The following is a 27,549-nucleotide window of genomic DNA, read 5'->3' on the forward strand; positions in this document are numbered from 1 at the left end:
AAATATAGAGTTTCATTCTTAAAATCTTCAAATTTGAAATTTTAAAAAAAAAATTTGGAAAGCAAGAAACTTCATATTTGTAGTTATAGAGTGTTTTTCGGAGATACTCTGATGTGCATTTAAATTTTTGGGACGAAGTGAGTTGTATCCACTTCACAAGGAATACGTGACCTTACCTGACAAAACCAAATATATGATCTCAAAAACAAAGACGTCGAACTGTGTTTTGTTTCATCTGGATCATCCCAGAGCAATAAAAATGGCTTAATCAACTTAGCAAAATAATCGATTTTCTCTCCAGAACTTCTAGTGAAAGATATTATAGAGATAAATTGAACGATCTCTATCCTTCTTGTATAATAACAAGCTCGATTCGATAATCGATTTGCTTGTTCATCTGTAACTTCTCTCGACTCTAAGTTAGCTATAATATAAATGAGACTTTTGGCATGCTTTGTCTCTAATCTATTTCTTAATTACTCACCTCACCAGAAACTCCCCGTTCAATATTATTGTATCCGCTTCGTACCCTTCTTTTAATCTGAACCCAAAAAATAATTACATGATTTACCTAGCTACTACATTATAACACATCTCAACCTCCTAAACCGACAAAATAGAAAAGAAAAATAAAGCATAGTTTCCATTTGTATTATTTGTGTAAATTTGACTCAAGTCACATGGACTCTAAGGCTTTTAGACTTTGTCATAATTATTGTCTCTTTTCTTCACCTATTTTCTCTCTGGTATTGCTACATTGTTATATATTTTCCCATTGCATATTGAACGTGATTGAACTTTTCCCTCTAAAAACGATTCTATTGTTTGCATTGATAATCTGAAATATAGATGAACACTAATGTTGATAGACAGTTGTTTTATTTTTTTGGGTTTTCCAAATGTTACAGGGGATAGTTTAAAAGCATAGTGAATTAGATTTGATATATGACCTCAATATTTATGATGTTTTCAAAAGAAATTTCACTGAATAAGATATTATAGTGACCTATTCAAAAATACAACTGGCAACAAATAAGTGTATTTTAAAAATGAATGTAGTAATTATGCTAAAACACACAAGCTTTTGGCTCTTTTATTGTCTCATATGATATGACAATGAGCATTCGGAGGCTCAATGCATGGTCTGAATATAATTAAAGTTTCGCATACACAATTCCAAGTGAAGTGAAGATCTTTCAGGGCCAAGGCGTTAGGAAAAAGAGAGTAAATAATTAGTTATTTGAACAACTAAACACTTCTTTAGAAGCTACCACTCAAAAGCCAGACGAAATACATAATCAATCAAGCACTTCTACAAATGCATTACATCAATTTCATATATTCATGTGTATATATAACTTAAATAGCAACCCTAGTTCAAATGTTTGATACTAGAGGGACAAGTGAAAAGGGCAAATCCCAAAAGAACAGAAATAAAGAAGGGCAATAAAAGAAAAAAGAAAAAGCATAAGGTAAAGTCTAAATCGAAACACGGTCTCGGTCGTGGTCACGCTCACGCCCGCAGACTAGCATGGCGATACAACGGGCAAGGATGTAAAATTTGCCTCTCTGTTTCTTCACTTTGTGGTTACACTTCTCTCCGAACGTCTTGCACCGCTCGCATGCCCTACTCGTACTGTTCTCTTCTTTCATTACTTATTTTTTTCTTACTTGGCCAACACTATACTATCTAGGATGTTGTATCCTTTATCGAAAAGTGGATAGTTTTTTTGTTGGTGTATGCTTCTGAAAATTTGTAGTAGAGATGTGAAGTGAGGGAGAAAGAGGGAACGGTAAGTCAATATATGAAGGGAACGAAGCCAATGAATTGGACCGAGGGGTCATTGGCTTTGGTTGATAGTAACATGTTTTTGTTTTCTAGAAATAGGTAGCATTAATATGTAATATTATGCCTTTTAGAAAAAATAGTAATAATGTCGTATGTGTTCTGTTGTATGGGCTCTACCGGTGAGTGTATTAGGTATTTAAAAGGAATCCCTAGATTGAAGTGGTAGAAAAAAAAACAATAGTGTTTTTTACTTTTATTCGGAGTATTATATCATACTATGAATCCTAAAAGATAACGAAGATAATTGGTCGGGTTGTATCTTTACTTTATCATTATTTATTTTTAAAATATTAAATTTTATCAATTATGTTGTAGTTTTATTTTTTTAAAGTTAAAGTCTACAATAAATTTCTACTAATTTTTACCAATCATGTTTTACTTTACTTTTAAAGCTACACCAAAAAAATTAAAGCAATTTTTTTTCTTATGTATACAAAACCATACATCTTTATTTTATGGGCTTTTTTCAAGAATGACCTAAGAATTCAAGTCAATTGCAAAACCAACCCTTTTTTCTCATTACTATTCATCAATGAATTTTCCAAACCATTCTTATGTTTTCGAAATATTTACAAAACTGTCATTATTTTTTTTTTAAATAAAATCGAAAATTAGTAAAAACCAATTACACCCTAAGCATCTCTTCTTATTTACAACAATGCCATCATCATCAATTTTGCAACCACCATTGAACCACCATGTTTGAGCTCATAAAAGCTCAATAACTCAATTTTAACCACTTTTTCTCTTCTCTAACTCAACTAATCTTTCATTTCCTCTATATTTCTATCTAAAAAACTCTCACAACTTTCATTTTCCTCTCACAAATTTCACATTTTCGAGTTTCTTCATTAGTAAATCGTCAAAGATGCTTTCTTTTGCTCAGTTTATGAGTTTGGACGGTTGAAAGGTTCGGAATCGAGGTTCACACCGGAAAAAGGTAATTGTTTACATGGTTTTCACCAGTTTTTCAGTCTGTGTCGCGATGGTAGACTGCTTTATATGTCTACACCAATGTGTAGGCGTACGATTCAGTCTATGTGTCAACGAACAAGTCAGTTTCACAATTGACCTTTTTAACTTTTTTTTGTAACGCAGACTTCCCCAGCAGTCTACATCCTTACCTTTGACTACAAAAACAAAAATTTACATAGACCTACCAAGACGGCTACGTAAAAGAGGTTGGTTTTACATTTGACCGAACTTTTGACTTTCTTAAGTACACTTCAATGGAAGTCTACGAAATGTCGGCTGCCAAAGAAGTCTACTTAAGGTCAGTTTTGTATTTGACCAAAACATTGACTTCGTTGAATAGGTTAGTTTTGTATTTGACTAAAATGTTTTTAAATAAAATAAATATTTTTTAATAGACTTCCAATGCAGTCTTCACATTTTTCACAAAAAAATATAGACTGTTCGTGAAGTCTACATATTTATTTTGGTCAAATGCAAAACCAACCCATGGATTTTGAAGTTAGACCTTATGTGAAGTCTACGAATCTGTAGACTACATATGAAATCTACATTCGAAAGTCAAACAATGGTCAATTGCAAAACTAACATTTTTCAAAAAAATTGAAACACGTAGACTACATATGAAATCTACCTTCGAATGTCAAAACTTGGGTGAATTCTGGTCAATAATAAAAACTAACCTTTTTAATGTGGTAGACTAAAACGGAAGTCTAAATGTATAAAGTCAAAACTTGGATGAGTTTCTGGTCATATAAAAAAAGTAACCCGTAAAATTTTCAATTGCAAAAACTAACCCAAAAAGTAGACTGACACGAACATCTACACTGTCGTAGACTGATTGAAAAGTCTACGTAGGAAAATATATTAAAACTGAATTTATGTATTATTCATAAAGTTTATTCTAGATTTTTTTGTTTGAAAGTGTGTGTTAGTTAATCCTAATAGGTTGGAGTGATTTTGAAAAGAAAAACTGTTGTAGTTATGAAATTATAATACTTTCGATTTCACAATGTTGTTAGGTGTTAACTGTAGACATAATTGTAAGCTACGTTAATATTTATTCGCTAATTGCGTGAATTTATATTCTTTTGTAGGAAATGACTCAATTACCGGCCGTATACAGAGAATGGGTGGAGAAAGGCTCATTGTGGGAGTTTGTGGTCAATAAAAAAAAGGGAGGGAGAATGTTCCCTTTGAAAGATGGTTGTACACATGTTGAACTTCTTCAAATGGTACAAGAAGATTATGATCTAGACAAGAAAACCGAGAAGATGGTGCTAACGTATTCTTTACCAGGCGTCATTTTACAGCAAATGGCTCCGGATACTCCTCCTATGCATGTCATGAATGATAGACAAGTGCAGAATTTGATCGAGTTGTCTAAGACACACTTTGTACGCCTTTGTGTATCAAGCCAGAGCCAAATAGAAGCTGAAGATGGTGACAATGCTGATGTGTCTGATGATGAAGATGCTGATGAAGATAGTAATGCTGCTGACTATGTACAAGAAAGTGGTGATGTTGCTGTTGATGTTGACGATGGTGTAAACTATAGTGATTATGGGAAAGTGAAAGGTGAGGAATCTGATGAGGATGCAAAAGAAACGCTGTATGATGGCCATAAAGCAAAATGCTCTGGTAGTGAAAGAAGATCCTTGTCTCTTAATGACAATATATATGTCGGTCTGTAAAGGAAGACTATTACTTAAGTCTGCTACAAGAAAATTACATAAGTTTGTTACAACCAAAAGCCTGCTACATCAGTCTGTCTCACAGTACAATACAAAAGTCAGGTACAAAATCCTACTACATATATCCGTTGAGGAAAGTCACTTAAAAACCTTCATCCTTTCCTCACAATAGTCAAGTACCAAATCACTACATCAACCTAAATATATCCGATGAGGAAAGTCACCAAAAAAACTTCATCCTTTCCTCCTATTTGACCCAAACTTCATCCTTATCTTAGTCATAGACACCGAGATGATTGAAAACACGTTTCTCTGTGCCGTTGATGCTGGTCTCATCAAATATCTCACTCGCCAACTGACTCCTGATTGTCTTGATTTTCTTATCACACAGGTCATGAGGTGAGAATGCCACGCCAAGTGCATGACATTCTATATACTTCAAGCAATACACTCCACAGTCCCCGTTCTGGTAGTTTTGTGGTACCTCAGATGCTGAGACCCGCTCATGTGTGAAATAATCTGTGTACAACTCCCTCTCTTCACCGCAAGACATCATATGCAGCATGTACGGCACCATATGTGCAAAAGGCTTAACATGCTCGACAATCTCTTCATCCTTAGCGTAACAAACATCACTATCCCAAATCACTATGTGTCTCCTCGGAATTGATATCCAGCAAGCTACCCAATGATTACCCTTGACAAATAATGGAGCATATATATCATCAATCTCTTGCACCCATGTCTTATCTGATCTGCAATATGCTGGTTCCTTGCCAGTGTAGTAGTTTAAGGCCCCAGAAGGGAGTAGTTTACCGGACTCTTCAGGACTGGCAAGAAACTCTGAGTAACCTGATGTTCAAATTTGAGAAAACGTAACATCCAGGAAGCAAACTCTGTCTGACCTAAACCATTATGGGTGCTTTGTGTATCGAAGTCTTAAGAGATTAATTCCAGCATCCATGTGTTGCATCAAAGGAAAACTTCTACAAATAAGAGAAGGCTACAACAAAGAAGAGAAGGCTACCACAAAGGAAGACTTCTACATGCGAGAGAAGGCTACATACCGTGTCATTCAACCATTTTTTAGGAGTTAATAGTGTGTAGAACCAAAAACTTGAAGAACCTTTCACCTCTGTCGTCATTTGCTGTCAATAATCAAATCATGAAATTAAAACACTACCAAGTCCTTTAAATAAAGAGCAGCTATATAAGGTTGGATGACTTACGGGTCAAGTTGCAGCCAATCGATAAGAACAGAGAGCTTTGGTTTATCAACACCAGCAAATGGGTTATATCCCAGGCCTCGGTACGGCTGGTTAGGTATGATAACCTTTGCCGTGCTGTTTCCAGCAAAAGGAGATTTCTGAGTTGCAGCAAGCCTACGTTGCCTATCACTCCTAGCACGGGCCACAATGCAAGCATCTCTCACTTTTTTTAACTTTTTCAGTTTTTTCACAGAACCAAAATCAATGCATGTTTGATATTTGTCTACTACAACACACTTATGTCTCCATTCCCATTCTCACTCTGCATTTATTTTCAGTAAAAAAACACAGATTAATAACTAAAAGAGAACATTCAAATAACAGCCATTAAAAACATACATTAATATCCAGTACAAACCAAAAGAGAAGAGTCAAATGCATAAGTTTTTTTCTTTTTCAAGGTTCCAAATTCAAGAGAAAACAAGTTATTTTCTTTTCACTGATTTTTTGCCTCTTTTGGTACTAACCACAGTGTCTTTGGCTTTGGCTCTTGTTGTCATTCTGGCTGGTTTAGGAGGTGCTTCCTCAGCTCTGCTTTCTTCACCGATGTCCTCCTTATCTTTGTCTCCATTAAATACATCAGCAGATGAACCAGCCTTTCTGTAGTCTTCCTTCCAACCTTCTTGCACAATCTTTTCAAGATGTCCCATCTTCGCAGTAAGGCCCTCAAGCCTGTCGGATTGTGTCTTCAGAGTGTTCTTCATAGTGCTCAGCTCCTCAACCATGGTAGAGGTCAGGCCAGTAGGCCACTGAGCTATTTCTGCTTTCATGGTCTCCACATCCAGGCCATGGGACTGACGAGCCTTCTTGCTTGATACTCCCTCAGACTCAGTGGGAGAAGGGGACAAAGCCACCTTGCTTTGCTCCATCTGACCAGCGTCTGTCTTCATCGGATGGATCTCCTCCTTCACATTTGTCCACAGTTTTGTTCCGATAAGAGGCCAGTGACTTTCTTCCCACACCCAGTGTCTATTAAACATTGCCTTCACTATGTTATCAGCCTTTTGGTCTTCCCGATCACCATCCCAGAGAAGAAACATTTCAGAGAGCTCCTTCAAAGCAAAGTTGTTAACCCTAGTCTGCGGAAGAAAATAATATTGTTAGTATAAAACCATATGAAGAAAATAATATTGTGTTGTTGAAAAAAAACATATGAATCATACTTGTTTAACAATATTTTCCTTCAGATATCTCTTGCCTCTATTACCAGAGTAGGCAAGTAAAGGTGGGGTCGGAGTACCTTCTATAGGGTCACCAAACCCTGCTGCGAATTCAGGGAGACACCAATAGATCCAGACTTGAAGCACCTGAACAAAGCCTTCCATAGCATAGGAAGGCTTGGCCAAGTCTAAACCCTTCACCGAATCCATCAAGAATTTAAATGCTACCTTTCCCCACGGATAAGCTTTAAAAGCTTCTTGATCCATCACCAACCTAGCCAGGCTAGCACATGTAGGTGACGAGCTTCTTGGTGCTTGGATGAAGCCAGCATAGATGGCTAGATACCCTAAACGCAGCCGATCATTTCGAGACCATGTTTCACACATCTGACACGCTGTGGTTAATTCCTCAATACTTGGCCCCCGGTCGAAATGCACTCCCATCTTCCCCCAAAATGCTCTCATCTCATCTGTTACCTCAACCAGCGGATTCTCGAGATTCTTCACATACTTACAGTTCAGCCCTGTTATCTCTTCAAATTCATGCAGAGAAAACCTCGCTGGTCGAACACCTACTAGACTCCACAACTCGTACTTCTTCTTGCAATCAAGCTGATAACTCAGTATATAGTGCACCAACCTTGAAGCCCATCCAAAATCCAATTCGTGGAACTTCAAGAACCTCCTACTGTGGAGTTCTTGAGCTCCTCCCATTCATCTTTGTTGAGTGCTTTTTAAGAGCAGAGAAGAGCTTGCTGTTATCACTGTAGTAGGTAATGCTTTTACCCGGAACAGGTTCCTGCCCTACATTATACATCCTCGGTGGGAAATCAAGGTTATCCATTTTGAAGTCTGCAGCAACAAGACAAACAAAGAATTAAACTCGTACTCTAGAAGTCTACAAATTCGATAAGAAGTTTACAAGAGAAGTCTACAAATTCGATAAGAAGTTTACAAGAGAAGTCTACAAATTCAAAATAAAGTCAACGCGAGAAGCAGAGATGGATTAGAACTCAAGAGAAGCAGAGATGAAGTCTACATATCGACAATGATGTCTATCTACCTTAGAGTTGACTGACCGGAAGCAGAGATGGATTAGAGAAGATCCGCCCTTAGAGAAATGGATCTGAGACTGTCCGACACAGATCTGAAACAAACGAAACTAAAAAATTAGTAAACAAACTAAGAGAGAGGTTACATGCATATTGAGACAAGTCAACTAGTTGTTAAACGCGAGAAGACAGAGAGAGATGAAGTACCGTCCGTGAGACTGACCGGAAGCAGATATTTGGACGAGAACCACCGTTCGTTGTAAGTCGCCGGCACAGATCTGGAAAAGAAAGAAAAAGGTAAAGGAGGTTTAAAGGAGGTTACTTTTTAGCGATGGAGCGGTCGAAGCAGAGAGATAATTAACTTACTGAGCCGACAGAGCGGACAGAGACTACTTTAAGCGGCAGAGACGTGGTGGCTAGAGTTCACCGGAAATCGCCATGAGAGAGACAAACGGCATGGATTAGGATTTTTTACCCGACAAGCTTGAGAAAAAGTATTTATATGCTGGGTAACTTTTCTGGTTAGGTTAGAAAAGGTTTTGTTTACGGTTTACTTCGTTTAGGTTAATTATTTTGGTTAAATCCGGTTAAGTTAAATTTTGTGTGTAGACTTCTTCGTATGTCTACAACGATTTTTTCCGTTTTTTAAAAAATATTTAAAATATGATTTACCAATTTTTTTATAATTTTAAATATTCATAATATGTGTTACAAAAAAAGTATGATTGTGTAGACTTCTTCGTATGTCTACAAGTAGAGAACTTGGTTACACACAATATAAACGAGAGTCAAAGTGACATACAAGTTGTTACACAATAAAACAAGTTGAGAATTTAGTCATACAGATTAAAAACGAGAGTTAAAGTGACATTACAACCGAGTCATACACATTACATAAAGACGATAAGGAGACCTATGAAAATTAAGACCATAACCATAACCGCAACAAAGTAATCAAAGCTACACTTTGATTTATTCTTAGCCAACTCACAGACCATGTTCTCTAGTTTAAGAAGTTTCTGCTCAGTTTCAAAGTCAGCATAGAAGTTCATAGAATCAACCTTCTCGGCTAACTGAAGGGTGTGTCTATCCCTGGCTCTCATCTCCTCCATTACAGCCTCATCCCACCACTTATAAACATGACACTCTCCATCATCTTTATTACTACTTGTGTAGAACCTGCGCCCTGGATCGGTTCTACTATAAGACGTAGCTAGCTGAGGTTGGCTCCCATAATAGCAAGTCTGAGGAAAACCGAATTTAACTTCAGGCTGCGGAGGGTACACAAACGCCTGACTGTGCTCGTACTCTAACTGAGCTTGGTCTTCCTGAATCAGAGCTTCTATTTCGTTGGAGTCACTGTCTGAGGCATCACCACCAAACGTTGCAGACTGTGAAGGTTGGCTATAGCTGTAATCAATACCCATCTCTAATAAAACCTGTAATTATAAAATGGCACATTCATTAAAACATAGCAGTAGATTAATTTGTAAAAGGTGACATACAAACCAACCACAGGGTGTAGATTTTGTTCGCCATGTATATAAGTATGTTAGTTTTCAATTATAGATATGATTAATTTGATGGACTATATGTAACTTATTCACATAGTCTAATCAAAATTCAGTCTAGCAAGAAGTCTACAATTTCATAATGAAGTCTACGCGAGAGGTCTACTTCGAAATGAAGTCTACGTATCGACAATGATGTCTATCTACCTTAGAGTTGACTAACCGGAAGCAGAGCTGGATTAGAGAAGATCCGCCCTTAGAGAAATGGATCTGAGACTGGCCGACACAGATCCGAAACAAAAGAAACTAAAAAATTAGTAAACAAAATAAGAGAGAGGTTACATGAATATTGAGACAAGTTTTGTTAAACGCGAGAAGACAGAGAGAGATGAAATACCGTCCGTGAGACTGACCGGAAGCATATATTTGGACGAGAAGAACCGTTCGTTGGAAGTCGCCGGCGCAGATCTGGAAAAGAAAAAAGTAAAGGAGGTTTAGAGGAGGTTACTTTTTAGCGATGGAGCGGTCGAAGCAGAAAGATAATTAACTTACTGAGCCTACGGAGCGGACGGAGACTACTTTAAGCGGCGGAAACATGGTGGCTAGAGTTCACCGGAAATTGCCATGAGAGAGAAAAAACGGCGTGGATTAGGGTTTCTTACCCGACAAGATTGAGAAAGGGTATTTATATGCTGGGTAACTTTTCTGGTTAGGTTAGAAAATGTTTGGTTTACGGTTTACTTCGTTTAGGTTAATTATTTTGGTTAAATCCGGTTAAGTTAAATTTTGTGTGTAGACTTCTTCGTATGTCTACAACGATTTTTTTTCTGTTTTTAAAAAAAAAATTAAAATATGATTTACCAATTTTTTTTATAATTTTAAATAGACTGACAAAGACGTCTACATATTTATAGACTTTACTGTAGGTCTACGAAACCCTAAACCACAAATCTCAAACCCTAAATAGTTTGCTTGATACTCAAAAAGTCTCATTTACTGTATCAAATATCAAAATTACACAAAATATAAACTACTAAACATTAATAAACAGATTTAAGTCCATAAAACCAAAAAAAACAAAATCTAAAGTCTAATTCTAAAAATCTACCATTAAAAGACCTATCATGTTATAACCTTTTGTTTCTAAACTATGAACATTGTTTATATCATAGATACCAATTTAGTATATATTCTTTAAAATTGTTCAGTTATAATTTTAATATATTTACTTCATACTATCCATTATATTGATGATTAGTTAAAATCTATCACAATAATTATTTTTAAACAATTTTAAAACAACATATTAGATAAAATTTTGGTATAGACTACACATCAAGTCTACAAATTAGACTTTGCTGGAGGTCTAAAAATATGTAGACTTCCTTCTTCTACATGTAGACTTCCAAAAGGATAGAAACGTAAATACCCCTCCGTTTTTTGTTTGTTCATAAAGACTAAATAGTATTTTCATCTTCTATTTAGGTTGGTTCTGCATTTGACTGAAATTGGGGTACACTAATGCATTTGACTTCAATATTTAGGTTGGTTTTTGCAATTCTCCCTTATTTTATAGGTTGTAAAAACGGTAAAATGAAAAAACTATCTTTAATACCAAATAAATTAGATAATCATAGTGAAAACACATCTATAAATATTTTAATTTAATTCTTTGTGTTTTTTAAATTATTGAAATAATTTAAATATCACATCTTAAGTAGTAGTAAACTTTGGTAGTTTATAAAAAAAATATTAATATAAATTATTTAGTTAATAAAAAAATAAATATTTTATATATACATCACATATTTTATTTTTTAATATCTAGAGCATACAGATTACAAATACAACAAATTTTACTGCAACAAAAATTTCTACAAAAAAAATCTACAGCTACAACTAACTTACCCACAATTAAAAATTTAAAGCTACATTACTGAGATATATTACTGAGAATAAGTTTAAAGGTTTGATTACGTATCTCAGCAAAGTTGTTATTAAGTTTAATTAAGAATATACACATGCAGTATTGATCAGTCTTTCAAATTTCAGAAAATAGCTAACCAATGTCGATAGATATCGGCTGACAAAATGTTACCATAATTTAATTCGCTTTTAATTTTACGAAGAAGAATGATTTTATAATTTCGATTTTTTACCTATCAAAAGCTGGTTTTGGACTAAAAACATCGTATTAAATTCATAATTATTAAAAATACTAGTTTGAGTATCGATATAATAAATGTGAACTGAACGGTAACATTTCTGACCATCTATCTTATTAAAACAGAAACATTACAACTTCTTCTAGGTGGATTTTAAAAGTGGACCTCATATATTTAAATTAAACGTCTCATTCCTTATATATAATATGTACCATAGCTGAACTTTGTATATATGTATTTCCCTAAATACAATTCCTCTGACTGTTCATATTCCATATATGGTTTCCAAATATATAATTACATGTTGATTTAAATAAGATAGATACTAAAATCCCCTATATATTAATCCTGGAACATTACAACATGTTTTGTAGCCACGTGTCATCACTAGGATGATTCTCAGAAATCATTAGAAAAATATGTTGGTCCATATAGATATATATTATACTTTTTATTAAACTAATTATCATATTAATTAATAGTCTTAAATTCTTTCCTTAAATAAAAGCTACGTAAGTTTATTTCCTTAAATAAAAGATACGAAATTACCTAATATGATTAACGTATATATGATAATTAATGATTACAAATCAAAAATATTTGATAAAAAAAATTGTATCCTCTACATTTTATTTTAATTAATATTATAAAAAAAATCACTTAAACATATTTTAAAAAATAGATTTTTCATATATGTTATATTTTGAATTTTTTAAAACGTCTATAAATTACCAAAAATTGTAAGATGTTATTAAGATGATATTTTTTAGAACAGAACATGATCCGAAACGAAATATTTCGGATATCGAATATATCGAAACCAGATTTATATACTTAAATATATTAAGTTTTTTTAGAATTTAATATCTAAAAGAATATTAAAAATATATAAAATGTTATTAAGTTGTCCAAAATACTTGAAAATATTTACAAATAGTTAAAAATACATGATTAAAATAGTTAAATGATATTCAAAATACTAATACTTCAAATATCTATTGATTTCTTATCCGAATATTGAAGCTAACCAAATTTTATGTTAAGTTTAAGTATTTTAGCTTGCATTATACACATTTATATGTTATAAATAATTTTTTATTTTTATATTTTGAGAAATTTAAAGCATATACGAATTTTATTTTTTTAAAAAATAGAATGAGTTATCTGAGTCCAAATCCAAACCGAACCCGCAGATCCGAACCGGATCGAACTCACAAAAAATCGAAATATAACTGAACCGAACCAAACTAAACTGAACCAAATGGTATCCGAATGTCCACCCAAATCAAATGTAAAAACAAATCTTGATAACAAGATGCATTCTAATTATAATATTTCAATACAACATATTTTAAAAAACTCACCCCGCGCATGGCGCGGGTTATCATCTAGTACTAAGAATATTAATCGTAACTTATGATTTTTCTATTAAAGTAACTTATGTTAACAGAATAATTATTTATTGATGGGTTTACGGTGGGCCAGAATATTGTTGTCTATAAATTACGTTGGGCCAAATCTACTTTCTAAAACAAATAAACACATGTTTATGTATATTTTACAAAATATTGTAATATTGTATAGTATTATACTTATACAATAGTACTAAAAACAAACCAAACTGAAATAAAATATATATCGAAAATGTGTTGAACCATTACACACGAAATATATTAGACCTCAGAGATAAAATTCACTTTGAAATTATGTAATAATTGTTTAAAAAAAAATAAACTTCGTAATGTACAAAAAAACAAAACACAAGTTTTATATCAAATTTTGTGTTACAATAAAAAACACAACCCGCGCTTGCAAAGTTTTATTTTTACATATATGATTCTTTAAACATAAAATTGAATTATACAAAAACTCGATACTACATCAAACTAAACAATATAGAACACATTTGAAAAATAAAACCCGTGCGGGTGCGCATGACCTTTGCGAAAATCGTAGATATGTTTATATAATATATGTATATATAAATATATTATGTTACACATATTTTCATATAAATAATACTCCAATGTAAGTTTAGTATGATAATATTGAAAATACAAAATATATAGCACCATATATTTTAAATAATATATTAAAAATTCTATTTTACATTATCATAAAATTTAAAAATTAAATTTAGTAGTTAAACACATTGTTTATTTGAACACATTAGTACACATTGTTATTTCTCAAAATTTTATATTATTACACATTACAGACATGTATAAAATTTAGTACAAATAAAAAAAAAATTGACACCCGCTCGGTCATGATCTAGTATATCTTTAGAAAGGGAACTATTTAAATATTTGAGCTGTAAAGATAGCATATTCAATTCGTCTCATAGGACGAACTTGCATGTGTGCAATTTGAAGAGATGTAATCATATAACCACAGCCAGAGTGGACTAGGACCCGATGTTCTCTATTAAATATTTTCTTTAGTCTTAGTCAAACATTTGATTTAAATGTGCGTACTTGTTGGTAGAGCTTTGGTAAACATCTGAAATGTGAATGGTCGGTCTGCGTAGACCGGTCCCCACGTAGGAAATTTCGGTCAGCGCGGCAGCTCAATACTCAATATAGGTTCGTACGAAATAAACCACACTTTTCTTTTGACGTTTACGTATCAAAATTGATTGTATTCTTCCTTCACACATGACCCTATCGAAGTAACAACACTTAGAATTCTTGATTCATCTTTTTCTTTGTGTTGTCATTGTAAGTAGTCAAAGGCGAGTAAGTATTAAGATATCTCATTTAAAATTCATGCTCAAAAGTACTTATTAAGATATAAAATAAAACTAATAATGATGTAGCTCACTGAGTTAAGTGCAGGAAAATAGAAGAACGAAAAAAAAAGTTGAAGATGCACCAAGTTTAGTAATGCTTTGATAGATATCCTAAATAGGATTAAAGCAACTCTCAAGGTTAGTTCTCTTGATCTCGTCACACACATATTGATACATGAATCTATCTTCACAAGAATTCTAATTACATGGATTTTTGGATTTGTCATGAGTCATAATAGGCTTTTGTGTATGCTACCTCTAGAAAACTTGGCATGGCTGAAACATATGCTCCTAGTTTGAAAGTCCAAATAGATTAACTTGGCAGGAAAATCGATAGTCAAAGAAGGATCAAATGGAGGTATACCTACCACCATTTAGATAAAAACAATAGTATGAAAAGGCTTGGTCAATCGCCTTAGAATTGGAGTGTTTAGCTGAATTTCCAAAGAAATATTGTTGTGAGGTTTCTTTTTTACAAAAGTTATGTACCTTCTTTTCCGCTTGGCTCAACTAACCAATCTTACGATAAATGAATGCTCCCATAAGTACTGCCTAATGGATCCTACTCACTCTCTACTTCCTGCTAACGAATTCTATGGTTACAAATATAGTTTTACGTTTATTCCCCATAAAAGGGCTTCATGGCTTTTTACCAAACTGTGTAGTTGGCTGGAAGTTAACATTGCAAATGTTCTTTGGGGCTGTTGAAATTGAACTGAAAGCTTCTTCTCTTTGTGGCCCATGAGTTGTAAACAATGGACTAGAGGGAAAATACAAACAGTTTAGGCCGCATACTATAAACCATGCTCAAGTCATTAACCGGTTACCATTATTGGCTGAAAAAGGAATGTTCTTAGTTTTTTTTTTAAAAACACACGTTTCAAGTTATGAAACTTGATAGTGTATCGAATACGTAAAATCTCATATGAATATTATGAGAAAGTTTATCATGTTTGAAGGACGTCTTGAGAAGTTACTCAGCTATTATGTTGAGCATAAAGTTGTCATTTAGAACTGAGGTTCTACTCCTCTTTCTTTTTGTCAGTTTGGACTTGCAAATCAATGAAATTTCCGTGTTAAAAAAAAATGTATCAGTCGAAATGTGAGAACTGTTCGGTTTAATTAATTTTGGTCGGTGAACCAAGTTACTGAATGAATACGGTTAACTAATATTTATCGGTCAGAATCCGAATCAACCGATCTAGAAGCAAATCGTTGGGTCATTAAGTCATGGTAGTTTTTCTTCTACAACCTGTTTATAGTTTCATTTCATATGAGTTTTTATGCCATTCATACATCCAGGCCCGGCTCCAAGTTTTTATGGACCCTGTTTAAACTGTAAAAATGGACCCTTATTTAACGTGTACTTTTCATATTTTACTACAATAATATTAATAATCTGAACAATTTTGGACCTTTAATTATGAAGTAAATATGTAACAAAAAGATTGGACCCTGTGCTGTGGCACTTTCAGCACATGCCAAGAGCCGGCACTATACATCATAACACTCTTATAAAGTAACACATATATACTGGGAGACATCACATAAAGCACACAATAATTGCCAGAAATTACATCATACTCTTTACATTCATACATAATCACATACATGTCTTAGGCGCTTCCTTGTCTTGTGCGTTTCTAGCCGGTTCCATCGTCGCCACCACCGTCTCCTCCTTTGCCACCCCAGTTATCATAGTTTTGTCTTGGAATGTTATGGTGGTTGTCTACTCCTCTTGCTGATGGAATTACGGTTGTACCCTTTTGAACATGGTGAAGTCTCTGATCTTGGCTGTGTATCCCTCTCCCTCCTCCCTCCACATTAAAAGAGCTCATAAACACCATTATTACCAACACGATCACCACCAGGACAGGCCTTGTCTGAATTTTCATTTCTTTTGTTTTTGTTTCGTTTTGTTTCTTGCAATATGCCGTCCTTTTATAGAAATGAGAAGTAAAGTTTAGGAGTATGGGAATTTCTTACAAGTGTTTTGTGTGTGTTCCACTAGGAAAAGACAAAACAAAAGATTGATTTGGTGAGCTTTAAGTGATGTGATTGTTTGTTATTTTTGTGGCTTGTGACGATGAAATAATAATAAACACCACTCATCCAAATAGGAAAGTTCCACCGTTAAAGTGGTGGAGAAGGCATAAGAATCAACAAGAAGAATTGGTTAGTTGCCCAAATAGGAAACTTCCACCATTTATAGTGCCTCGCCTGATATTTTTTAAATTATATTTTGTTTGTGTAAATTCAAAGTTGGATGGTAAAAAGTAACAGCTTATCGAAAGTAAAAAAGAAAATCCAAAATAATCAAAAATGATATTCATTCAGTTGTTTTACTTTTTCTCTCAAAAGCATGCAATAAATTTGAGACAACTGTCTCTTCTTCCGAATGATTTAATCCCACTACATAGCAATTAGGATCGCTGTCCCATCGTGCTAATGGCTAAATCGCAATTAATTCCCTCGCATCAAATGATTTGGTAGAGCTAAATCACTCAAACAAAGCAACCATTGTAATTGGGTCTTATTGGGCCTGTATGAAGCTCATAATAAGCACGATGGGCTTTCTGCTTGAATGCCTATGAAGACGAGGAGAGTTTGTTCCGGATCGAATTAATATCAACGATGAAAATGTGAATTTTCAGAACTTTCGGACTAGCAGCTAAATATACACGAACAGAAAACAGTGTGTTTTGCTCGTGCACTCGGATACGGAACCTGCGAATACAGCATCTCCTAAAGCTCAAGGGCAGAGTTGTGCAAGGTAAGCATGACGCGTCTTGATTCTCATTTTATTTTCTTCAAAGGTTTTGGAATCCACCACTACCTCAATAAATTCAGTTTCCGAAATAAAATAAAAACCATGCGATGGTAGCATAATGATAATGGTAAGAAAAGAATTTGAAACAATACAAATTCAGTTTCCGAAATAAAATAAAAACCATGCGATGGTAGCATAATGGCAGTGGTAAGAAAAGAATTTGAAACAATACTAATGGTACACAAGCCACAACAATAACATCGCTTGGTCCGCTTGGATAGGCGCCATGTAATTATAGGCTTCATTCAAAACTCGAAAACACAGACTATTTACTCTCTAAAAAGATTAGTTAGACTTCGGTCAAGATACTTCATATCAATCAAAAATTAAATAAAATCTAAATCATGCATGGTTTCGTAAATATTTTATCATAGAAATATGGAAGCAGGAAGCAACCGAGAATTCTTTGTTAAGTCCAATGGTTACGTCCAATGGTTATCTACTACCAAATATTGTGTGTTATCTTAGTTTACAAAATATATATATATATATATATATATATATATATTGGTTTAATTTTACTGTAGTTAGATAGTAAAAAGAAATATATATATATATATTCGAATAAAAAGTTTATCTGTGAACAGTAACCTCTTTTTGCAAATTAGATCTATACAAAGGGAGTGATTGGTTGAATTTAAATTAATGATTTTAGCTTTAATTTCTCTTTACAACTAAATAAATTGTCGATCATGATTTATGTAATTTTTAAAGTTAAAGCAAATGGTTGTAGAAATTTTATTTTCTAAAGCAAAAAAAAATATCCTAACGTAGTAATATATTTTCTTTTTATTCTCTTTCTCGTTTAATTCCTACAATTACATTAAAAAAGGGAAAATCGCATAAAAAATCTTCAAAGTGTCACTTACTATCACTTTAAACTTTGAAATTTTTTCACTAACACTTTTAACCTTCAAAGTGACTTTTGTATCATAAAAAACCTCTAAAACAAAAAGTTGACCGGTTCAGCATGTAATTTTTCAAAAATAATCATTTAATTAATAAAATAAACAAAATAAATAAATAAAAAATCAAAAAGATAAGTAAAAATCGAAACTTTTAATAAAATTTACAAAAAATCAAATAATCAAATTAAAATTTTAGAAAATTAAATAAATATTTTTAAAATTAAATAATTTTCTAAAAGATTAATAAAATAAAAATAACTAAAAATTAATAATAAATAAGAGTAAATTTAAATATAGAAGAACTAAATAAAAAGTTCACAATTTTTTTAAAAAAATGAAAAATAGAAAATTCAAAATTCACTAGTGACGATGATGGTTTCTCACATAACCATTAACAATGACGATAATTGTCATATCTGCAATGATAGTTTCCAACATCATCGTTGAAAATGACAAAAAAAAAATTTTCAAACTTTTGAATTTTCATTTTTTTGAAATATATGAATTTTTTTATTTTTCTATTTTTAATTTGATCTCATTTATTTTGAATTTTAATTTTCCAAATATTAGTTAATTTCTGATTTTTATTTAATTTATGAGTTTTTATTAAATTTTAGGATTTTTGTTTAATTTCTTGATTTTTATTTAATTTTTTGATTCATTTACTTATTAAATAATATTATTTAAATAATATTATTTAAATAATATTATTAAATAATATTATTTAAATAATATTATTTAAATAATATTATTAAATAATAAAATATTATTTAATTAGTAAAATAAACAAAAAATAAAAAGTCAGAAAATTAAATAAAATCGTAAAATTTAATAAAAACTCATAAATTAAACAAAAGTCATTAGTGATATATTTGAAATTGTTGTTGTCCACGATGATATGATATATTTTTGAAAAAATATTATAATTAAAAAAACTATTTTCAATTTTGAATTTTCTATTTTTTCAAAAAAAATTGAACTTTTTATTTAGTTCTTCTCTATTTGAATTTAATCTTATTTATTATTAAAATTTTAATTATTTTTATTTTGTTAAAATTTTAGAAAATTATTTAATTTTCTAAAATTTTAATTTAATTTTTTATTATGTTTTCATTTTTGTGAATTTTATTAAAATCTTTGCTTTTTATTTATTATTTGAATTTATTTATTTATTTATTTTATTAATTAAATAATTATTTTGAAAAATTACCTGCTGAACCGATCAACTTTTTGTTTTGGAGGTTTTTTATGATACAAAAGTCACTTTGAAAGTTAAAAGTGTTAGTGAAAAAACTTCAAGGTTTAAAGTGCTAATAAGTGACATTTTGAGGGTTTTTTATGCGATTTTCCCCATTAAAAAAGTTTAAGGGTGATAGGTTGGAATGTAACTATATAAGTTTTACTGTTGAATTTAGTCTGTAAATTTTTTTGATGTAACTGTAATTAATATTACCGTAGAAACTTAATGAGAAAATAAAATAAAAATATTTTTTTTCTCATTAATAAAAAAAAAATCTACAGCAATAATTTTTTTCTTTAGAAAAGAAGGCTCATACAACATATTTTTAAAAATTCTGGTTTTAGCTTTAAAAATTACATAAATCATGATTGATGATTTTTATGATTGTAGATATAGAAAATAAAGCTCTGTTATAATCCAACCAATCACCCCATAACCAATGGTCCCAAAATGACCTTGAAAATTTGTGTGCTCAACAGTGATATATAGAGGGACACGGGGAAAAATAATGACAGCTAGTAACTGTGGAAACTCACATGGGAAAGTCGAATCAAATAATTGCGGGTGTAACAAGGTATGGCTCTCTAGCTCATATATGGCCTTTTATTTTCTATAATTCCCACACTAAGAAATAAAAGTCAAAATAGGTTGGATCGTTAAACAAAATTAACTAGAGATCTCTAGTCAAAATAGGGTTCAAATTTTCTTATAATCATCAGTTCCAAAAGAGTCGCTAGTCGCTAGTACTTAGTATCTTTAGTGAAATTTTTTCAAACTCAAGTCCCCTTGAATGTATATATATTCATATATATAGTTGAATATAACATTTATCAATACATCATATTTTTAAAAGAAAAAATGTATATATACACAAAAGATAAATTTTGAAGTTGGACTTTTTAAAGTTTTGAGATATCCACAGGACTACTTTTTGGTACATGCATTTTATTATATTTTGATTTTTTTTTTGTAGAAACCCCTATCAACGATGTTCTTACTTGTATGACTTAGTAGTTAGATACACGCACTACGGAGTAACATAATTAAAATCCCAAATTAATTAGTAACATAATGGCAACTCAACAATTATTCACATATTCATCAGCAGCTATGATTTCGATCAAATACAAGAAGAATAAAAGAGTCATCTATGTAACTTCAAAAGTGTCTTTGTTATGTTTGATGTTATATCAAAGAAAACCTAATTTGAACACTAATAAATCATTCATGGTCATCACTTGAGCTATTTGTGAGAAGTATGTTCTCAAACGACAGGACATATAATATTTTATAAGAAATCACGTTCCCACAATAAATCTCATGCAGAAGATGCCAGGCTATAGTTCAGAGAATGGCCCCCATTCTTATCTCAACCAGCTTAACCCGTCCCGAGTCTAATGATATATCACTTCGGTCTGGTCCAAAACCTTATTTCATGAATCAAAACTTAAAATGCATGAGAAAATACACAGCGGAGTTAATATACAAAAGATGTTATTCTCTTCAGCATGGTGGTGATATGTTTAGTTTTACGGCTCAAAGACTGATGATCTAAACTGTTTTGAGAATAGAATCAATCATAAAACATTGAAAAGTTATCTATAGACAAAAAAATATATAGTTTCGTAAAGAGACTTAAGAGGATAAATCTGAAAGTAAAACTAACTTTTATTCTAACGTCAAACGAGTTTAACTTCAGACTATGTACTTTTACACCTAAAAATAACATAACATAAGCTCCTCTGCAGAAGTTGTGTGTTAGAGAATGATTGCTCTTCTTTTGCTCAGCTATTTTCGGGGGGTTGGGGGATGAATCTGAATTATAAGTAATAAATAAGTACTCTCTTCTGGCTCTGTTCTGTGTCCCAATCATATTGGACCCTGCAAAAATTGGCACTTGAATTCCACGCATAGTAACGGTTTTACCCGAATCCCTAGATATTAAGGACCAGACCTACATACACAGATAGCTTATTATCATAGGTACAACTCGACAATACTGATCATAATCAATTATCAGATATTACATTCAACAATAAATGGATATTGCATTTATGCAAAATGACTTAACCCAAACTACACAATTGTCATACTAAAATAAGTATATTTTATTGTAACAAGTCACTTAAACTAGAGCCTAGATCGGATCTTGTGTACTATCTTTCTAAATGAAGACAGTCCGTGAATCATAAATTTAGGATCACACTTCGTCCAAGAAAATTTGAAACCCATCGCTTCCCTTCATACCTCTTATCTTCACACTATTCTTTCTTTGTGGGGTCTAAGCCTCCATGCATGAAATTCAGTTACAACTCTGATCCCTATGTGAAAAATAACATATCATAATCGCAAATGTATAATAATGCAGTGCACGTTCGTACAATATCAGTTTGATGATCAAATATAACGGAACCGCACGAGTGAAAACAAAATGGCAAACTATTATCATAATCTAAACCCCTCGTGATGAATTTTATCATATAAAAAACTTGCCCATCTCATATCAGAAACATCGCATTTAATATCTCTATGGACCTTGGATTCTTTTCTATCTAAGCTCCATAATCAATCATCTATATATATAGACATGTCCTTCTCATCACAAAGCCATCTCTATCTCTACTCATCATTCTCATTTGACCTCTCTCCTTCTATATACTCGAAAATGAAGAACAAGTTCATAAAAGCCTGTGAAAACAAATTGAAAACTATGAAGAGCAAATCCATAGTCATACCTTGTTGTACATCATCTTCCTGCGAGAGTTGCTGCGAGAAGGTATCTTGGGGATTCAAGAAGGAAAGTGAAGCAATACCTAAAGATGTCCCAAGAGGACATTTGGCAGTGTATGTGGGTGATGATTACAAGAGGTTTGTGATAAAGATGAGTTTGCTTAAACATCCAGTCTTCAAGGCGTTGCTTGATCAAGCTCAAGATGCTTATGATTTCAGTTCTGACTCATCAAGACTATGGATTCCATGCGATGAAAACACTTTCCTAGATGTTGTTCGTTGCAGTGGCGCTCCTCAGCATCAAATGAACTGCATTGGTATGTACATGTAAGATTGGAGATGTATTCATATGATTTTTGGTTTATCATATGTGGATCTATGTTTCCAGAGAGAATTAATGTTGATTTAGATAATGGTGTACACTAGTTAAGTAAGAGTTTCGTCACTAAGTATGATTAATAATATTGTTAAGCATAAGCAAGAGTCACTGAGAAAAAGCAAACATCTACAAATGTTGCAACATTTAAACTTTAACAAAGATTGCGTTTTTTTTCTCTCGCACCATTTCAAGACAAGACATAAAGCAAAACGTTTCAGAACTGGTTGCTTCATATGACGCTAAAGCCTGCTCTATGACACAGGAGAAACTCACATAAACGACCAGGGAACAAAGTACATTTTGAAGCCAGACAAGATAGAATCAGAAGCACTGTCAAATCCACAAATAGTTACACGTAAATTTTCATATATATATATTTATATCATACAAAATGACACCATTCACATTACAATCACTCAGTGGTAAAACATTTGATTCAAACATATAAAATTAGACAAAGCAAAAACAGAACAAAAACAGAGGAATGCTGTCTTAGCATATCGGAATCGGAGCTCCGTTCCATTCCTTGAGACAATCCATCAGCGGATCAATGATCTTACCTTCACACATTGCAGTGAACACCTTATCAAACTCCTCTCCCGGAGACACAACCTTCTCTCCTGTTAACAACTTCGTTCCGAGCTCTTCCCTCACGAACTTATACAACGGGTAAGATCGACACTCCTTAATCCTGTTCGGAATCGCCGCGTTTCCATTACCATAAGCCTCTCTAGCCGCATCCACTTCTTTAGGAAGAACCATCTTCAGCTCTTCCTCGAACGCTCCGATCTTTTGAAAGATCGAAGTCACCGCGTTCTTCTCAGTCTCACCGTTAGACAAAGCGTGGTCAACAATAACCTGTCTCAGCTTCTGCATCAACGGGTACGTGGCGCTACAAGGATCATCCACGTACGTGAACACCTGCTCACGATCGACGACCTTAAGCAAGTCCTTCTCGCAGAAGCGCGAAGGATGCAGCTCACCGTTGACTCCAGTAGTCAACACTTTCTTCGCCACTTGAGAGACCGTGTTCTTCACCGTCTGTCTCAGATTCTCCTCGAGATGTCTCAGATCAACAGCCTGGCATATCGCGACGAGGAACGTCGTCGACATGAGCTTGAGAATGTCAACAGCTTCCGACGTTTTGCGCGACGAGATGAGCCCCAAAGAGTTAACGTCTTGGTTATGCTGCTCAGCTGACTGAACATGGCTCGTGACAGGATTGGCCAAGTACTGAAGCTCAGAGCAATACGAAGCCATAGCGATCTCAGCTCCTTTGAATCCGTAATCCAAGCTCGGATTGTTCGAAGCCGTTAGATTCGAAGGAAGACCGTTGTTGTAGAAATCGTTAACAAGCTCCGAGAACTGAGCGAACATGAGCTTCCCTATCGAAGCAACCGCCAAACGCGTGTTATCCATCGAGACTCCGATCGGCGTCCCCTGGAAGTTACCACCGTGGATCGCTTTGTTTCTGGACACATCGATCAGCGGATTGTCGTTAACGGAGTTGATCTCGCGCTCGATCGACTTCGTGGCGTGACGGATCACTTCGATCTGAGGGCCGAGCCACTGAGGAGAGGTGCGGAGGGCGTAACGGTCTTGTTTCGGCTTCTGCAACGGATCCATCTCGTGGAGCTTCTGCGCTAGCTTCATGTACGAGCTTCCGTCGAGTATGTGCTCCATGATCGCCGCCGCTTCGATCTGTCCGGGGTGATGTTTCAGCCTGTGAGTCAGATGATCGGTGAACTCAGGCTTCCCGCTCATCACCTCCGCGAAGATCGCCGATAAGACCTCCGCTAGCACCGATTGGACGTTCGCCTCGAATAGAACCATCGACGCCATGCCGGATCCGACCGCCGTGCCGTTGACGAGCGCTAGGCCTTCCTTGGGCTGTAGATCGAAGAATCCGGAGGCGATTCCGGCTTGTTGGAAGGCTTCCTCGGCGGTTAGGGATTCGCCGTTGGGACCAGTGGCTTTGGAGTTTGGACGGCCGGTGAGGAGGCCGGCGATGTAGGAGAGGGGGACGAGATCGCCGGAGGCTGTTATGGTTCCGCGGAGGGGGAGTGATGGAGAGATGTTGTGGTTGAGGAAGCTGGTGATGGCTTCGAGGATTTCGAATCGGATCCCGGAGTATCCTTGGAGGAGTGTGTTGACTCGGACGAGCATGGCGGCTCTCGTGGCGGATTCCGGTAAGGTGTGGCATGTCTCCTTCGTGTTACCGAATATTCCGGCGTTCAAAAATCTGAAACGTAACCGACAAATAACATTTATTAAAATAAATAAAATAAAATAAACAAAACAATTGTTGGACCTAAACCCGACCCGAACCGACCCGAATTGATTTGATTAGCCGAGCGACGTGTTTGCCATGCAAATGAAAAAAAAACGGGAAATCGACCAAAAAAACACTGAACTTTGCAGGAATTGCCAAAAGAAACCTGAACATATGGGCTGGTCAAACAAAACACAAACTTTTCATTGACTTTAGAATTAATTAACAATGTTTTCGTTGACTTGCCAATTTAGCACGCCGTCAGCAAATTTAACAGAAAAAAATGACATCGTTAAATGTTGGTGTTAGGTGAAACGACGTCGTTTTGAAATAAGATGAAACGACGTCGTTTTACATGATTTCAAAATAAAATCAAGTCGACCATTGGGTTTGAACCCAGGTTGTTTGGACCAAATGCCAAGGTTCTTTACCACTAGGCTAATGGCTCAATTAATGAAACTATTAACACATTTAATTATATTTGGTACTGATTGAATATAAAAAAAATTATCTAAAAACTTAAAAAGATCTTTAAAATTTCTAAAAACTGAAAAATTAATTCCAAAAAAGAAATATTTCATTTTTCGGATTATAAAAAAATTGAAAAAAAAATCGAAAAAAAATTCCAAAAAGTTAAAATATTTCAAATCGGAAAACATATAATCAGAAACTATAATTTTTTTTAATTATTATTATTATTATTTATTTTTTTATAGTTTCTTATTATATGTTTTCAGATTTGAAAATTTTTATCACTTTTTTTTAATTAGTTTTCGAATTATTTTATTTTTTCAAATTTTCTTTTAATAATTTGAAAAATGAAAATTTTTCCTTTTGGCATTTTTATAAAAAAAAAATTTATTTTTTATAGATTCTGATTATTTTCAGATTCAAATTTCTTTATAATTTTTTTTTGTTATTTTTCGATTTTTTTTTTATTTTCAATTTTTTTAATCTTAAATGAAAATGTTCTTTTTTGGAATTTGTTTTTAAAAATGTAAAATTTGGAAGATTTTTGATTTTTAAAAGTAAAAATAAAATTTTATTTTTAATTTCAATTTCAAAATTAATTTTATAAAAAATTTCTTTATTTTTCAAAATTTTGGAATTCTAAAGACCTTTTAAGTTTTTAGAGAATTTTTTATATTCAAAATCAATACCAAATAAAAGTAAACGTGTTTGTTCATACATTGAATGTGCCACTAGCATAGTGGTAAAATACCTTGCCATTTGATCCAAACAACAAAAGTTCAGGCTTTTATTGGCCAGACAAGTGTACAGATTTTTGTTGGCAATTTCTACAAAGTTCAGTGTTTTTTTGGCCGATTTCCCAAAAAAAAACCTATTCCTCGTGACTATATTCAGTGACAATTATAAAGCCCCAAATAATCTCTGCCATTTATCCACTTAATCCACTAAATAATTTATTTCTCTCATTCCAACACCAAATCTATAAAACGAAAATCGAAAATAAAAATAGTGTTGACCACATTCCTTACGTTTTATAATGACTTGTGATTCGTAATTAATATATGATTTACTAATATTGAATTTAGTTAATTACCTGATGAGTTCCGTTTGCAATGCGGTGCCGTTTTTGGTTCTCCGGTGAGAGGTAGCTCCAAAACCGGTGGTGACACCGTAACTGTCGGTACCTTTGCCCATACTCTCCATAACCCAATCGCTACTAGCTTTCACGCCAGCTCTCGAAGCCTCCGCTAGCTCAACCTTAACACCTCCTCCTACGGTGGAGATAGCCGCGACTTGTCCTATAGTCAGCGTCTCTCCCCCGAGATTCACCACCGGTCTACGGTACTCCTCGACCATCCTCTTCACCTCATCCAAGTGACTCCCTTTCATCTGCTCAGCCGCTGCACCCCAGTTCAACGGATCCGCGGCCACAGCCACCTTGGTCTTCTCTACTCCGCCGCACAACATGGCTTCGATCTTGCCGTTTTGGTGAACTGATCCGTTAATCTGATCCATTGGTTTATGACCTTTTCTGTTAAATATATAGGATCAGATCTTTTGAATTGTAGGTGAAGGAAGAGAGATTCTTGAATTGTAGGTGAAGTTATTTGGAGTTTGTTGTGTTCCTGAGGAAGAAGAGAAGGGAGAAGAGTGGTTTAAATAAGAAGACATTGAAGTAGTGTTTAATGTTAGGTAAGCACAAGAGAAGTGAACAAGTTTTGTCAATGAGGGGTGGGTGAGAGTTCAACGATGATCGTTGGATGACGAGTGAGGATCCAACGGTTGACAATGGAAAACGTGAGTTTGGTTTAAGCCGCAAAGTACCTCTTTTGAAAAAGGTGGTCGTGGCTGGTGGCTGAAGGGAAACAGCGTTTTGCGGTTGGTGAGACTTTACGAGTGATTATGGTTTTGGGATGAATATGGGAGTAGGTTTAATGTGTAAGAACGTATTTAACTTTTTACCCAAGGAAAATGTGTAAGAACGTAGTAGTCATTTTCCAAGTGCCCACCAAATATAACACAACATTTCAACGTCAATTTTAATATATAATCAAGAGAATAACTATGTAATATTATGTTCTATTTTGTGTGAAAATGGAAAGAGTTCAATATATATAAAAATATGTATATATATGTCGTCAACGATTCATAAACCTATAACAATACTGTTTCATTTTATAAAACTATCATCTAAAACTTGAATACATCTTGCATTTATTTTTTGTATGGTGGTGCTTTATTATATTGTTAGACCAAT

The 27,549-nt window shown here is 33.7% G+C and overlaps 5 protein-coding genes across 5 annotated transcripts; 1 reads left to right on the forward strand and 4 right to left on the reverse strand.

Annotated features, from left to right (window-relative positions):
- Window positions 1-1,278: 1,278 nt before the first annotated feature.
- Window positions 1,279-1,858, reverse strand: LOC108860524 (small polypeptide DEVIL 20). Its single transcript, XM_018634389.2, has one exon. It carries the CDS (start codon window positions 1,651-1,653, stop codon window positions 1,480-1,482), a length of 174 nt encoding a protein of 57 aa, XP_018489891.1. The 5' UTR covers window positions 1,654-1,858; the 3' UTR covers window positions 1,279-1,479.
- A 2,931-nt stretch (window positions 1,859-4,789) lies between these two features.
- On the reverse strand, window positions 4,790-7,657 carry LOC108858560 (uncharacterized). Its single transcript, XM_018632473.1, has 5 exons — window positions 6,947-7,657; window positions 6,251-6,862; window positions 5,774-5,956; window positions 5,642-5,663; window positions 4,790-5,367 (listed from the first exon to the last, which is right to left on the reverse strand). Exons 1-5 carry the CDS (start codon window positions 7,655-7,657, stop codon window positions 4,790-4,792), a joined length of 2,106 nt encoding a protein of 701 aa, XP_018487975.1.
- Window positions 7,658-15,862: 8,205 nt separating this feature from the next.
- LOC108837042 (uncharacterized) lies at window positions 15,863-16,406 on the reverse strand. Its single transcript, XM_018610117.2, has one exon. The coding sequence runs from the start codon at window positions 16,355-16,357 to the stop codon at window positions 16,106-16,108; it is 252 nt and encodes an 83-aa protein (XP_018465619.1). The 5' UTR covers window positions 16,358-16,406; the 3' UTR covers window positions 15,863-16,105.
- A 5,643-nt stretch (window positions 16,407-22,049) lies between these two features.
- Window positions 22,050-22,762, forward strand: LOC108860965 (protein SMALL AUXIN UP-REGULATED RNA 16-like). Its single transcript, XM_018634796.2, has one exon. The coding sequence runs from the start codon at window positions 22,106-22,108 to the stop codon at window positions 22,499-22,501; it is 396 nt and encodes a 131-aa protein (XP_018490298.1). The 5' UTR covers window positions 22,050-22,105; the 3' UTR covers window positions 22,502-22,762.
- A 133-nt stretch (window positions 22,763-22,895) lies between these two features.
- LOC108862526 (phenylalanine ammonia-lyase 2) lies at window positions 22,896-26,954 on the reverse strand. Its single transcript, XM_018636685.2, has 2 exons — window positions 26,386-26,954; window positions 22,896-24,791 (listed from the first exon to the last, which is right to left on the reverse strand). The coding sequence occupies exons 1-2, from the start codon at window positions 26,805-26,807 to the stop codon at window positions 23,042-23,044; spliced, it is 2,172 nt and encodes a 723-aa protein (XP_018492187.1). The 5' UTR covers window positions 26,808-26,954; the 3' UTR covers window positions 22,896-23,041.
- Window positions 26,955-27,549: the final 595 nt, after the last annotated feature.

Source organism: Raphanus sativus, chromosome 5 (genome assembly GCF_000801105.2).
Source record: "Raphanus sativus cultivar WK10039 chromosome 5, ASM80110v3, whole genome shotgun sequence".
NCBI classification, from domain to species: Eukaryota; Viridiplantae; Streptophyta; class Magnoliopsida; order Brassicales; family Brassicaceae; genus Raphanus; species Raphanus sativus.